The following is a 16105-nucleotide window of genomic DNA, read 5'->3' as shown; positions in this document are numbered from 1 at the left end:
GAATGGTATCCAGGTGGCTTACGAGTTGATTGGTCCCACCAATTCAACGGAAGACGTCGTCCTTGAAGGGGCTTCTCTGTTGAGGTGAACTTGGCGATTTGGACCTGCAGCAGGGCTCCAACGGGCAAACCAATGGTCCAGTAGTTGCAGCAGCCATCCTCTTCCAGCTCGTCTTCGGTTCTTTCATTCCAGTGGTCAACTCTGCCTTTCAGTCCAAGAGACTCGCCTTTTAAACAGTTTTCTACCATTAATTCCAGCCTAGCTGCCACTCACCTAGCAGGGTAGCTGTCCTTGCCGGACAGTCAGCCAGCCAATCACGCCAGAGTGCATTTGGGTCTCCTAGGAGACTAAGCAGAGGGAGTTTCGGGCACCTCCCTCACTTCCGCCCACCCCAGACACTCAGGCTCCAGAGGTGGTCTTCAGTCCTGAAGCCTGCCAAAAGCATAGAAACAAAGGGACCAAACCTAGTTTGGCACACACAGAAACTCTAGGACCTTTCCAAAAAGAAATGATGAAAAATGAAGACCTGGACCTGTTTAAACAAAGGGGGCTCAGGCGCTATCTTGAAAAACATTGCTCCCATGATTTTTAGCTACCGGTGTTCGCAGTCAGAAATAATCATGGTAGTTCATTGTAAAACCACTGCCACCAGCGATTTCGATAGGAAAGGGTAGCTTTTGACTGCTAATGAGTTTCTAGACACAGGGGATATGAAGTAACCCCTCCAGCACTCTACTGTAAGATAGTGTATGCTGGGTCTAGGAATTTAAAAAGACTAGTAAAGTCAATTTAACTTTACATTCGCTGGGAAACAGTAGTTTATCCCAGAGAAGGTATTTAAACCTTGGGCAGCCTAAAAAGGCTTCCCTGTGTTACTGCACTGAGGGTGCTGTGTAACACATGAAAAGATGATGCCTATGGAGTTGTCTAAAACTCCATAATCAAAGAACACGAGTAAAACACACATCAAAATACATGAGAGTGGGAACACAAGAGTGGGAAAAAAGGCTCACACTCCCACCAGGTTAAAAAAATCAAGTCCTCAAAATCCAGCAAAGTTGCTGGGGATCTAAGGTGAAGGGAATTAGCACATTTATGAGAGTTCTCCCTAACAGTACAAAAGGGTTAAACCTGAGAGAGAAAACCCAAGCAAGATATTTTGACAAAATGGGCACTCATGAGTGCACTACTGCAGCTGAGGACTCGGCCTGCGGTAAAAACACACAATGGTAGGAAAATTAAATCACTCCCACCAGCCATTTAAAGTCTTGAGGGTAACATAACATTTTGTACATGAGTAAGTAAGAAAGGAGGTTACTAAGTAACCCCCAGTACTGCCACATAAGATGGGGTGTACTGGGCCTACATAGGAAAAACAGGTAGGTAAAGTAAATTTCACTTTTCTACTCTTGGGAACAGTAGTTTCCAAGAGAAGAAATCCAAAGGACTTCACTATGACACTGTACTGAAGGTGCTGTGTGTCACCATACAAAAGTGGATGCTTATGGAGTTTGTCAGACTACAAAGACAAAGAAAACGCAGAAATCGGATCAAAATACATGAGAAAAAGGTCTCACTCCAGGATAAAATTGAGAAAGTCCTAAAGTCCCGCAAAAGAGCTGGGGGTCACTAAAGTTTAAGGGAATTAGCACATAAATGAGAATTCTCCCTAACAGCTTTTCCCCCCGTCTTTTTGGTTCTTTGATATCTTTTCAGTGGCAAGTCGGACTTTGTTAGGGAGAATTCTCCGACATGTGCCAATTCCCTCCACCTTAGAGACCCCCAGCAACTTTGCTGGATTTTGAGGACTTGATTTTTTACCTGGAGAGAGTGAGACCCTTTTTCCCACTCTCTCATGTATTTTAATGTGATTTCTGAACATTATGTTTCTTTTGGTTGTGCTGTCTGACAAACCCCATAGGCATTATCTTTTATATTGTGTCACACAGCACCTTCAGTGCAGTGGCACAGGGAAGTCTTTCAGATTTCCCAAAGGTTTAAAAACCTTCTCTGGGATAAACTACAGTTTCCTAGAGCAGTAAAGTGAAATTGACTTTACTTACATTTGTAACTTTCTACACCCAGCACACACTATCTTACAGTAGGGTACTAGAGGGGTTACTTCGTACCCGCTTTTGTCTAGCTTCTCATGTAACATTTTTATGTTTCCTCCTTCCACTGAATGGCTGGTGGCAGTGGCTTCGTTTTAACTACTGTGGTGTGCATTTACCACGGGCTGCCTTCGCAACTGCAGTAAAGCACCCAAGGGTGCCATTTTTGTCAAAATGGCCCAGGTCTTCTTTTTTCACCATTTCTTTGTGGAAAGGTCCTTCTTGAGATTTCCCATTGTTCGCTTTGCCTTTGGCGGGATTCACGAGTGAAGGCCGCCTCTGGCTCCAGGGTATCTGGGGTGGGCAGGAAGTGAGGGCGGTGCCCGAAACTCCCTGTGCTTAGTCCCCTAGGAGACCCAAATGCACTGTGTAGCGATTGGCCGGCTGACTGTCCGGCAAGGACAGCCACCCTGCTGGGTGACTGACAGCTAGACTGGAATGAATAGGAGAGAACTGAATAAAAGTAGAGGCATTTGGCTTGGAAGGCAGAGCCGACCACTGGACGAAGGAACCAAAGAAGAACTTGAAGAGGACGTCTGCTGTAACCCCTGGACCGTTGGTTTGCCCAGTGAAGCCTTGCCGCTGTGCTGAAACTCCAAATTCCTATCGACAGAGAAGCCCCTGCAAGGACGACTTCTCCCCTTGATTTGGTGGGACCAATCAACTCCAAAGTAAGCCACCTGGACATTCTCTCAGAGCAGGTCGCCTTTCCACAGAGTTGCTGCTGGAAACTGAATAGCCAGGGAGAGGAACACAAGATTGTGTATGTTGCTTTCAAGTTGGCCAAGAGCTCCAGGAAGATCCTCTGGACTCCCAGGAAGCAGGACTGACCGAGCATGAGCCCCCTCAACAGAGTGCGGGACCCCAGATGCAACGAAAGTCCATCTCGACAGCCAGAAACCGTGGTATTGCTATTTGCGGTTGTCGCAAAGAGCCAAAACACCGAAGTGACACATGTTTGAATGATTGCCGGTTGCGAGCGGTGACCGTCCCATTGCAGGAGTCCCCCGACCGCCTCCCTCTTGTCCCCACGACTGTGGACCAGGAACAGAGAGATCTGCAGAGCTGCACAGGAACAGAAGTCATCTGCTGGACTTTTTCTTCAATACAAAGGTACTGTAAAGTCTGAGAGAACTTAACTCTCATTGTAGAGTTGCTTGCATCTTCTACTACTCACAAGTCTAAACAGATTGAGGCCCTACATTTGATTCTTCTTTTCTTCAAAGACTTCTAAAACATTGTGCAAAGACTACTTACCTACCAGAGGTGCTTCATCCTATATAAGACTTTTGCCCATTGACTTTGGCCTAGCGGGTTAAACTGAATCACTGTTTAGTGGATCCAAAATGATTTGCCTGCTTAAGAATATTTGTGATCTCTTGTTTGTTTAAATAACCTTTTCCTTTTACCAACTTCTAACAGTATTCTAAATGCAAGCAGTAAGATATTAACGTCCCCGGCACCCTAGCTATTGAAGTCACCCGAGGGTGAAGGTTGTGACTGTGGGCCATTCCAAAAGGGTCTTCACTGATTTTATAAAATTAAGAGTGTGTGTTTTGAAGTGTATTTGAGTGTTAATTTTATATTGCTCCCTTCTGAAGAAGGCTTATCTAACTGACTGATAAATTAATAATTATTTATTCAAGAAACCTTGTGTGTAGGTGTTTATTTGAATACTTATCACTGTGAATCTCTGTGTAACTCTCCTACAGCTCACATTGACCCCTCTTGAGTTAAGCATGGCTGCTGAACACGCTACCAAACTGTAGTACAAGCTTATACCAAAGGTTGGGTTTCCTATTACCTGTAGTCAGAGTTGTTGTAGTGAACCCTAAGGGTGCTGCATACAATCTTTGCCTAACAGACTTCTCCTGAAGTGCCTCTGCCATTATGTCTCTTAACCTTATAGAAGGTAAAAATCAATAGGACACAAATAGGGCATCAAGAAACCTTTGGGTCCTGGGTGGACGATTATATTAGGCAGAATTGCATGCAGTACCCTCTGGGACCAGCACATACAATTAGGACTACAGGTGTAAGCAAAATCAACCTTTGGTATAAGTCTGTACTACACAGTTTGTGGTAGCGAGCTGAGCAGCCATGCTTATCTCAAGAGGTAATGTGAGCAGTACAAGAGGTTACACAGAGGTCTTACAATCACAGTGGTTCAAGTAGACACTTACACTCAAGTTTTCTTTGTAAAACACTTATTAATTTATTACACAATCATTTAGAAAACATTCACTAGAAGGAGGCAACATAATATCATGCACAAATACACTCCAATACCAAACCAATACATTTCTGAGTAAATTACGCTCCCCTGAAATAGGAGCAAAATAGCATTTCAGTCACTTTAAATAGGAGGGCAAAGGCACAATTTAATAGAAGAGATCACAAATACTTTCTTACGCAGTGCAAATAGTTATAGTTTACTAGAGGACTCAATTCAGTTCAATAGGCCTAGGTCAAAGTCAATGGGCTAGTGTCTTGGATAGGAAAGAGCAGTTCTTGAAGTAAACGGTAAAGTCTTTGCGAAAGTTCTCAGAAGTTGTTTGTATGAAAAAGAATCATGTGTTGGGTCACAAGCTGATTAGTCCTGCAAGTTGAGAAAGTTCCACAACCTTTCACCGTGAGAGAAGCGTTGTCTCAATCGGGTTGGCACAATACCTTAGTATGAAGCAAAAGAAGCAGCTGAAGTCGTTGGTTCCTGGCAGTTCCTGCAGATCTCACTGTTCCTGAGCCTCAATCGTGGGGACAAGAGGGAGACGTCGGGGGACTCCTGCACTGCACGGGTTGTGAGAAAAGAAATGCTGACGAAATGGAGTCATTTCAGTTCAAGTAGCTGTTCATCAAGCACACACGCTGGTGTCCTTCCCCCTGGTTAATCCTAACCAGCTCTGAGAATGTTACCCAGGTGGCTTACGAGTCGATTGGTCCCACCAACTCAAAGGAAAAAAGTCTTTCTTGAAGGAGCTTTGGTGATTAGGACCTGCAGCAGGGCTTCACCGGGCAAACCAACGGTCAAGGCGTTGCAGCAGCCGTCTTCTTTCAGCTCGTCTTTGGTTATTTTGTTCCAGTGTTCGACTCTGCTTTCCAGTCCAAGATACTTGCCTTTTAAACAGTTTTCTTCCTTTCATTCCAGCCTAGCTCCCACTCACCAAGCAGGGTGGCTGTCCTTGCCGGACAGTCAGCCAGCTAATCACGCCAGAGTGCGTTTGGGTCTCCTAGGAGACTAAGCACAGGGATTTCCGGGCACCTCCCTCACTTTCTGGCCACCCCAGAAGCAGTCTTCAGTCCTGAAGGCTGCCAAAGGCATAGAAACAAAGGGACCAAACATAGTTTGGCACACAGAGACAAACACTAGAAGAACCTTTCCAAAAAGAAATGGTGAAAAAAGAAGACCGGGACCCGTTTAAATAAAGGGGCTTAAGGCGCCATCTTGAAAAACATGGCTCCTGTGGTTTTTTACTACCAGTGTTCGCGGTCGGGAAAAATCATGGTAGTTCGTTGTAAAACCACTGCCACCAGCCATTTCGATAGGAAAGGGTATCATTTGACTGCTACATGAGTTTCTAGACATAGGGGGTACTAGGTAACCCCTCCAGCACTCTATAGGAAGATAGTGTGTGCTGGGTCTAGGAATTTAAAAGGACTAGTAAAGTCAATTTAACCTTACATTGTCTGGGAAACAGTAGTTTATCCCAGAGAAGGTATGTAAAACTTTGGGAAGTCTAAAAAGACATTGCTGCGTCACTGCACTGAGGGTGCTGTGTAACACACATGAAAAGATGCCTATGGAGTTATCTTAAAACTCCATAATCAAAGAACACAAGAGTAAAACACACATCAAAATACATGAAAGAGTGGGAAAAAAGGCTCACACTCTTTCCAGGTAAAAAAAACAAGTCCTCAAAATCCAGCAAAGTTGCTGGGGGTTTCGAAGGTGAAGGGAATTAGCACATTTACGAGAATTCTCCCTAACAGATTATTCCAGCTAATCATCCCTACGTGTCCCTTTGGTCCAGGGTAGAGATTCCTTGGAGCCGAGCCATTACCGCGATTCCCACTGAATTCTGTTAAGGGTCCTCCTGTTCTGCTTCTTCTGCTGGGGCTTGGTTCTACCTTTCTACCACGTGAACCCTTTTTTGGGGTTCCCATGGCCTTCTCTGGGGGTGCCCATCACAGAATCAGCATTAATGGCTCAAACAGATGTACCTTCACTAACACTGATGGAGCTTTAACCCTCTACTACTCATTCCAATGGAACCGTGAACTTACCTGGACCGCTCCTAAACTTGACTCTTGGGCACTTACCAGCCCTGAACATTTTCATTGGATCACCTATGGGGTTCAATAAGCCCTGGACCAAGTTTCATGATTTTTGCACTTACCTGTGGTTTTATATACATATTTACATTATCCTTTTCATTTCTGTTATGATAAATGTACCTGAAACACAGTAAATACATCTAGTTACAATGTGTATTTTTTTCCGCATGGGATGCAGCAGGAAGGTGGCCATTGCTGAAATGTTTGATTCACAAGAGCCTTAGGCTAGGGTTTAATATGGTTCCATCCTCTCTGTGCCTTTAAGGTGTTATATGTGACTACTATGAGAAACCTAATGGCATTCTCACTCCTACTCCCCTTGGATCCTCTATGCAGGTGGCCAGGAAAAAAAGGCCATCACTCTTGGAGTCTGACCCTGGGGGTGGAAAAGCGAGGTGGGAGCACCTGGGTGGATGATCCTTGAGGAGAGGGACTGGGGTACCCTTGGCGAGACATGGTATCCCCCTTCCTGATTGACTACCAACCTAACCCTCCCCCAACCTTTATGGGCTATTATAAGCCAGCTCACCTCATTTTGCCACATGTGACACTTGACAGTACTGGGACAAAGAAGAGGCATCTGAGATGGATGAATATTATACCTTTTCACCACTTTGGTACTGGGACGAAGAAGATGCCTGCAAGGAGTTTGAGGGTCAGGCATGTCTCTTTAATTGTGGTCAGGCACGACTTATTGGTCATCCACACCTGCAGCCTGTCAAGGGGCTGCAGGTGTATAAGAGGAGGCCAGCCCAGCCAGAGAAAGGAAGAGTGCAACAAGGGGAGCCACGGAGAGAGCAGCATAGGAACCGTGTGCGAAGGCAGCCGCGGTGGGACAGGAGATCGAGCCTGGCCGCCTAGCAACAACCCATGCAGATTTAGGGGACCCGATGTGAATGGGCCGTGTGATTTCCCCAAGCCTCGGAGCCTCCAGATCCTAGAGCGAGCAGCAGGAGCGGCTGTGGAGCCGTAGCAGAGAGGATGCTCTCTGTGTCCCGAGAGAAGCACTGAAGCTGCCGGTGTGTGCAGAAAGGCACACAGCAGGCTAGCGGGGCTCGCAACAGTGAGGTTTCCTGACTTTAGAAGCAGAAGGGAAGTCGCAGGAACTACTGGAGAAGAAGCGCAGAAGACCATTAAGCGTCGGGAGGGCATAGTCTCTCTGGGGCGTTCCAGCAGGATCACAAATGAACAACGGTCTGTAATATGAACAATGAAATGCTTATTGAATACTGAACAAAAGGGGAAACTTAACCGTAAAACAACTACATGTTTATTGAGTAACAAAAAAAAGGGAAACTTAACGTTGAAACCAAATGGTGCATATAAAATATTGAACTGAATAGAACTTTAAACCTGAGCAATAAAAGTGAATATTTAACACTGAGCAGAATACATATTGCACAACGATTTAATTCAAACATCAAAGTCAAGAATATTAAACGTGAAACGAGCCAAATTGAGAACTTTTAGGAGTGAATGCAGTGCAGCAATACCATAGCTTGGCAAGAGATGAGCGACATATGGTGGCAGGGTCAAGTGGCTAATAAGGAGAAACCATAGAAGTGCAAGAATACCCATAAAGTCAAGAGGCCAATGAAAGGAACTAAGTGAAGGTACACAGGAGCAACTGCCAAGGAACCTGTGTGTGTGCTAAGGAGTCCCAGGGCCCTGGTTGCACACCCTGTAATGGGTGGACCGTGTGGTCTACCAACTGCGCCTAGACCAGAGAGCCCTGCATGGTAAAATATAAGGACACCGAGCAACAGCCTAATGAAACCACTGCATACAAACTGGCAAAGTGAGCCAGCAAGAAGGTCAGGTTGACCTGGTATTTTGTTAAGACTTTAACAAGTGGTGGGTTAGAAGTCTTGGGGAAGGGAACCCTGAGACTCAAAGGGACCACCCTTGTTGTCCTGAGAACAGAGTCTCAAGACCCCTTTTGCTTTTGGATTGTACTACCTGAAACGTGGGGAAGGTAACTCCAAGATTTGGGTTTGAACTGTATCACCTTGAACTGGAGAAAGATACACTTTGAGATGTTTTCATGGAACTTTCTTATGCTTGGGGAAGCAGAGCTGAAAGTAAGCCGTGAGCTTGAAGAAGCTCAGCACTTTGAGTTGAACACTTATTTCTTTCAGCTTTGGCATCCCTACACATTTGTTATCTTTAGATGTGAGGGCACGGATAGGTTTTGGACACAGACAGACTTAAGTTAAACTCTTTGACTCAGACTTTCCTTCATTTCGTTCAGGTAGGGAAATCCCACCTTACCATAGGGCAAGTTAGGTGTTCAACCATCCTGACATTTAAGTTAATACATCTTTAAGTCTGTTGTCTGTGTCTTACTTCATGCTGCCTTCACACTACACATTAATACAGTCATAAAGCCCTTAGGTGTCTAAATTAATGTTGAATATTGTTTTAATCATCAGGGATTTTTCATCTATTTTTCCCTGTAGGATTAAATTGTGTTTTTTCTCTTTGTATCTTCTACCACATGTGTTAGGTGCTGGCCATCAGTTTGAGGGTCTTCCACATATACTAGGGTTGTGCTGTGCACTTAACTGTGCAGTCCAAAAGGGTACTTGCCAGTTTGTGGGTTTGTTGGTTCCCTGGTTCTCCCCACCCTCCTGTTATTTTATGTTGGGTAATGACCTCTGGGTAGTTGTCCCACATATAGACATTGGGGTTGGGAGATTACTTTACTTAACTGTTTTTATAATAGGCTGGTACCTTTTTAAAACTGTGTATTAAAACTTAAAGTCCTTATTTGACCTGGTAGTCTCATATGTGTTATTTAAATAAAGTATATATTTTTCAGTACATCAGTGTGGTGTATTTTCTAGAGTGATATATGTGGACTAATTGTACATCTGCGCTGACCTGGTACCCTTTCCTGAGATACAAGCCTTGTTGCTCTGACTGCGTTGCCTGCTCTTAGAGAGTTTTCGCTACCCTTTGTTGTCAGGTGTTTTAGCCTTCGCCCGAGGGTCAGTTGTAGCATCCTTAAAAGACGGTGGTACAAAACCTGTCTTAATAGGCACCATCAGGTATCGCTTTGGTATTTATTTACAGAGTGAGGGCTGTGACAATTAAAAGGAAAGAGGTGGCATTGACTTAGTTCAGAATTGTGCAACCGCAGGCCTGAGGGCCGAAAACCTGACCAGTTTTCAGGATATCCTTCATTAATATTTATGAGAACAAATGTGTTGCTTATTCCTAGGTATCTTACTCTTCCTTGTCACATTTGGGATATTCCTCCCTCTGTTGCAATGTGACTTTAAGCTGAGCTGCAGAATGCAGCTTTGCTGCACAACAGAGGAGGTTTACAAAAGTGGAAGGCCAGACATATCGGAGACAGAGGAGGGGAGAGGCTTCCATGTTGTTAAAAATAAAGACAGGACTACATAGCATTGTGTGTAGGTCTCAGTAAGTCTGTTTTCAGAGGGCAGGTGCACCTCACAGAGTAAACTGTAAAAAGGAAGAAGTAGTAAACTGATAAAAGGAGAATGCCAAAATCATTAACATTTATATTTTCTCTGACATAATATGTTGCGACTTAAACTTACCATTAATGCCTAACGTGGATGAACTCCTGCCTAGTTTAAAAGAAAGTTTGTTCTTCCCCAGGTTTTCTAAAAAGAAAAAAAAGATTTTTGTAAAAGGAAGTGATATGGTTTGGATGAATTGAAAATCAGACTGTAGTTCACGTGAAAGATAGACATGTATTATATCTTGCTTTACATTATTACTGTGCATTTGTCGTCACCTGCGTTCAGATTGCTGTTGATTTTACTCTTCATGAGTAGTTGCTTCAGATCTTTACGTCGGCTCAGCAAGTTGTGGTGCTTGTTCTCGTTTAGCTGCGAGCGCAGCTTCTCCAGCTCTACCTGAAGCTCATCATTCCGGTCCCGTAGCTCCTGGGAGGTGGGTAGTGAAAGGACAAACAAAATAAGCACCATCAAAAAACACTTCCCGATGACACAATAGCAGATCACAACAGGAAGGATAGTGAGCCATGCAGATGACCAAGTGAAATAAGTGCATTTTCCTAAGATTGAAAGGTTTTTGCCCAACTCCTATCATGACATGTGCAATAAATGGCGGGGAGAAATATTAATTGTCTGAATAACATATCATAAAATCCTTGGATAATGCGGGTTAGGCTCAACAAGATGGAAGGCCACAATGTTCAGGGGCGCCCCAAGATAAAAAATCTGGACTTCATGAACGAGTTGTGAACCAGTACCTCTTCTTACTGTCAATAAATACTGCATTTCCTATGGGAAGAGGTACATTAAGCAAGGTATCAGTCCAGACACTGAGGGAAAGAGCTCTGGAACGCCCTCACCAGAGTGGGGCACCGTGGAAATCCTGCTCATAAGCACCAGAACATCAGCGCTGAAGAAAGAAACATGCAACACAAACAGATGCACAACTCAAAACTGATTTATTTTATGTGTATGACCTATGTAGACACACAGTCCGAACTACACATGTCTAGGAGGGACTAAGCTACCTTTATTCCACTCTGGTTCTCCCAGTTCTGGGCTCTCTCCTATCCTATACCAACCAGTGGGCGACCAGCCACTGTGGGGTAGGGCCAGAGAATGCTTTTTACAACTATAGCTATGTCAGGATTGGCACATTCCATGGGCACGGAACCCGGGCATGCAATCCAATTCTGCACCCCCTTACAAGTTCCCCAACTGCAGCTGGAGTTACAGAAGCCTAGATTAATGTAGAAATGTTGGCGGGAGGCTTTTCAGAACAGGAAAGAAGCTAAAACTAGGAGTGACAAAGCGATCAAAAAGACAATGGGCCTCATTACACGGACGGCGGTAAGGGTTAACGGTCACCGTTAATGGTACCTGTGACCGTTAACCCATACCGCCTTACTACGAGGTCCCTTTGCGGGTTGGAGAATGTAACGCCTGCTTTTTGCAGGCGTTAAAAACCAACCCGCAATGGGGCCAGGGAGCTAATTACGGTACCGCAATTTGCGGTGCCATAATTAGCACCTTCCCCATTCCCATTATGCCCTATGGGGCAAAAATGGGAATGGGGAAAGGCAATGGGGGAAGGGGGAATTACCGCCCCACCAACCTTGGAATAGGGCGGTAATTCCCCTTTCCACCAAGGCGGTGCCGGTATTTTACCGGCATGGACCAAGGTGCTTAATAGCACCTTGGTCCACCGCCGTCCGTGTAATGAGGACAAATGTTCTATCTTCTACATTCTGTTTTCCTCCTATTCCAATCATGCAGGTAGATTACAAAGTAAAAGAGAAGAGAAGGGGGTGGAAAGCAGCATTGAGCAGCCAGGCACAACATCAACCACATTTCTGATGACTTGAGTGAAGAATGGCCCACACAGCTGCCGCCCTACAGATATCATTGATCATCACGTGTCTGGAAAATGGAGTGCAGGGGACTGAGTGAAGGAAGAAAGATACAGCTAAGCAGTAAGAAAAGCATTCCCGATACGGATTCATTCTCATCTCGATTTGGATAAAGTGCAAGTATCCATAAAAGCATCACATCAGTGTCGCACAAAAAAAAAAAAAACGAAAAAGCCTGCAAACATCGCTTCATTATCAACATTTCATTGGCATCTCCCTCTCGAACCAGGCTGCATCTCGGGCTTTGGCGGAGTCCAACACCACTTTCATATCATGAGAACCTTAAAAAAACACTATAGTTGCCCAAAATCTAAAACCAAGTTTCATAAAAACATCTCATCAAAATAGAAAGTGAAAAGACTGCAATTATACATACCAAATATAAAATAATTAACAAAATAACCTAAGATTCTCCAATCTTTATGCCTACTTGATTAAGATCTCTCTCTTACGCCATGCTGTTAGGGAGATTTAGCATTGTTATGCTTCATCTCCTAGTGAGACCGCAGCACTTTTTGTTGGACTTCTGGACCTTTTTCTTTCTATCCTGAATGAGTGGAGCCATTTTCCACTCATTCATTCTTCTGGGCTCTGTCTTTTGGAACTCTGTTTTCTGTGTTTTACATTAACTATGGAGTATTTTTTCCTCCATCTCCCTTTTAAGCCATCTGTGTTTAACTTTTGCAGCACACAGCTCCTTATGGGGCAATGCTGCTGGGAACCCTTTTGGTTCTCCTTGGAGATTCTTTGCTTAACCTTACTTTCTACTGTTCTTATGGATAGAGAGATACTTGGTATCTCTCTTAAAACTTTATATTCTGAGAGATTGGCACACACCACCTTATGTGGAGTGCCAAGGGGATACTTAGTATCCCCCTTCTCTGCTCCTATGACTTTAAAGTCACATATACGACTCTCTAGTTTTGGCTGGTGGCAGTGGACAGGTTCTACCAACTATTGTGCTATTTTCTTTTTACCGGAGACTGTATTCACAGTCTCGGATATGCACAATAGGGTCACCTAAGTACTAACTTGGTGGCTCCTTTCTTTTTTCACCATTTCTAGCGTGGTTGTTCTTGGTTAGCCCTTCTCTACCATTCTGGGAGGGGGAGGTCTATGTGTGTTTTGCCTTTGTCGGGAACCCTTGGGTGTCCCCGTCTAGGCTCCAGTGTGTCTTGGCAGGCAGGAAGTGGGGGGGAAGTTTTTCTCACTCCTCTGCTCTTTGTCTGCCGGAGGGCCTGAATGGAACCAGGTTCCACTGGGGGTCTGGCTGTCCCGATTGGACAGCCACACGCCCCTTTCTGTAAACTGCTGAGAGAGATTGCAGAGGAGTGTGCTGAAACTGAATAGAAGGTGAGGTTCCTGAGGTGAAAGGCAAGTCGACCACTGGAAACTGAAGTAACCGAAGATGACCACCAGACCCTTTGCAACATTGAAACGACCACTGCTATCTTGATCCCCTTTTCTATAAAAGAGGACGACTCCTTCCCTTTGACTAGTGGGAACAACCAGTCCTGAGACGAACTACAATCTGAGCCATCCCCCGAGGTGCTGTGCTTCTGCAGAACTGCGGAACGTGAATACCAGGAGACCTCCAACCCAATTGAAGTGCATCATCTTGGAAATGCTGAATCTATCCAAGTCTTTGCTGAGATCCAGGTGAACCTCCAGAGACACAATCCGACTCGTCCAAGTCCCCTCAACAGAGTGCTGGACTCATGTAATCGAAGAAGGTTCAGTGTACTTACCTACAGCTCACATCTTCCTCTTATGATAACCCTGACTGCTCTGCCACTCTACCAAGGTTACGGAGTAGTACATACTGATAATAAGAGTTGAGGATCTATAAACCACTGGGATAGCTTACTAAAGGTTTACCTCTAAGTGGGACTTCAGGAAAACTCCCCTAACAAACCCTAGGACCGAGTTATACTTTCCATCACTGTTTTCTGGCATCTGCAATTGATAACTGCAGCACAAAGCACTTTCTGTGCACTTTGGTACTGGAAGCTCCTTGAGGTTTCCTCTTTACTTAGCCTGTGTTAACACATGTTACCTGGACAGGGAGGACCCCCTTTTGTCCCTCCTGTATTTTATTTATTTTTATTTATTTTATTTTGATTTATATTTCAGGCAAGCCTGTAATTTTATCAAAAGATGTCTTGAGATTTCTTTTGAGAAGTCTTTCTTTCCGGGTTCTTCTACAAAAAAAAAAGGCTTTCCACAGATCAAACTAGGTGAGTGATGCGGGGTACGTCGGCCACAAAGAGGTCGTCGCACGTTTTGTCCACTAGGCTCGCTGCGTGAAAGCGGCCTCAGTAAGAGGTGGTCTCGTTGATCTGTGTGAAAGCCAGTTCGACTAGGATCGCCATGGCCACCGTCCATCCTATGGATTCTCCGGAGATTAGTCTGTTCCACATATCGTCTTCCTGGGCCATCAAGGGGTTCGTAATCAGCGGTAACAGGTAAGTGGTTCTGTTTTTTTTGGTGCAGGGACAAGTTAGCACCAGGTGCCTGAGCGTTTCCACGCTCTCCGTGTGTTTACATAGCCGGCAAATTTGATTTTCCGCCATGCCTCGAATGGCGAGTATTTCTTTTGTCTGCAGTATGTTCAGTCTCGCTTTCATGAACAGCAGTCTTTTTTTTCTTTTCTGGAAATTTGCTGACATACTTGATTGGCACTTTTGGTTTGTTAAACGTTGGCGGAAGGTGTCGTAATAGTTTGTTTTCAGCTGCTGCATGCAATGTCCTAATCCAGTCCCTTTCTTCGGGTTTACGTTTGATTTTATCCGGATTTTCTTTTAGATCTGTTTCCGTACATGATATGTCAGATAAACTTTCTTCTCTGATTTTAGCCCATTTCTTGAAAGCGACGCAGTTACCGTTCTCCAGTTCTTCTTTGATCAAAGCGTAGATTGGCAGGGAGTCTGCTAGGATGATTTTTCTGAATAGTCTCATTGCACTAAAATCGGCTATCGATGCCAATGATAGCAGTCCCAGTTCTCTTCGGATAGCCATGATTGCCGTTGATTTGGGCAGCCCTAGGACGGCTTTCCAGACCATACCTTCTATTTTGAAATATCAGCACACACCACCTTATGTGGAGTGCTGAGGGGAAAAATTGTCTCCCTTTTCTCACTGTACCAGTAACATTTAGTTACTGTCACAAGTTCATCTGAATGGCTGGTGGCAGTGTATCTTTTTGTACTACTTTTGATGAACCTTTGTCACAGGCTTCCCTCGCTAAGGACACTAGGGTCACCATTTGCCTAAAATGGCGCCTGTATTTTTTTAAAGCCCTGTTCATGATAACTTGTTCTTACTTGAGCCTTCTTCTACCTTGCGGGGCATTCTTGATGGGTCTTTTGTCTTTGGGGGGCTCCCTTGGAAAGCCAGCCAAGGCTGTGTGTGCCTGAAAGTACAAGAAATGGGGGAGGTACCTGCAACTCCCCTGGTCTTTGTCCGCAGTATGCCTGCCTGGAACCAGTTTGAGCTGGGAGGCTGGTTGTCCCCTTGGACAGCCACCCCATAGATTTGCATGAGAGGCATGTCTGGGGGGCTAAGCCAGTTTTCTTGCATAAAAGGCGAGGGCCTTGGAGCTGCACCTCAGAGTCGACCGCTGGACTGAAGATCCGAAGAGGAATTCAAAGGAGGACGTCCCAGCAACTTCCAAGTGACCGCCAGAGCCGTTGAGTGACCGCTGAAGACCCGACCCCGAATTACGAGTAACAGGGAAGATCTCTTAAAGCCGACTTCCTCCCATGGACTGGTGGGCATAACCAGTCTCCAGACATTCTGCATTTTGCACCATCCCACGAAGAGCTGCAACTTTCTGGACTGCAAACTCACAATACCCTGGGGCCCGTGTCATTTTGCGGTGCAATGTCTTGCAAAGCGCAGTTTCGGCTGGAACTTTATGGGCATCCTTCTCGGATGCAAGTGACTCTCTTCCGCTCCTAGACATCCCCCTCAAATGAGTCTTGGACTGAACCAAAGAGAAGCCTTCCAGACGACAACCATTGCTGAACCAAAGCCTGAGAAGTTCTCCAATGCACCAGTGCCGCGAAGATCCACTACTGGGCATCCCACTGCTCGAGTGCATCCATCTGATCCTTCCAAAGATCCTCCTTCGGCCATCCAGGCCCAGTAATTTGAAATGGGGACAACTGTTGCCTTACCTTGGGGACCAGCCTGCTGCATCAAGTTCTTCATTGCAAAGGTACTGTCCCGTGCCTAGGTACTTACCTTGGACTCGCTGTGT

The 16105-nt window shown here is 45.1% G+C and overlaps 1 protein-coding gene across 6 annotated transcripts in view; it reads right to left on the bottom strand.

The window, feature by feature from the left end:
* Positions 1-16105, bottom strand: part of NINL (ninein like) — a 1017292-nt gene that overhangs the window by 403677 nt on the left and 597510 nt on the right. For all 6 annotated transcript variants that reach the window (XM_069607820.1, XM_069607817.1, XM_069607819.1 and 3 more), the window contains 2 exons: positions 10213-10363; positions 10013-10078 (listed from right to left, as the gene is read on the bottom strand). In XM_069607820.1, coding sequence (XP_069463921.1) covers positions 10013-10078; positions 10213-10363 — 217 coding nt within the window. The remainder of the gene's footprint in view (positions 1-10012; positions 10079-10212; positions 10364-16105) is intronic.

The sequence above is a fragment of the Ambystoma mexicanum genome, chromosome 4q (genome assembly GCF_040938575.1).
Source record: "Ambystoma mexicanum isolate Mex_15411 chromosome 4q, UKY_AmexF1_1, whole genome shotgun sequence".
Taxonomy (NCBI): domain Eukaryota; kingdom Metazoa; phylum Chordata; class Amphibia; order Caudata; family Ambystomatidae; genus Ambystoma; species Ambystoma mexicanum.
The sequence above is the reverse complement of the archived record's forward strand: the minus strand, read 5'-3'. Positions and strand labels throughout refer to the sequence as shown.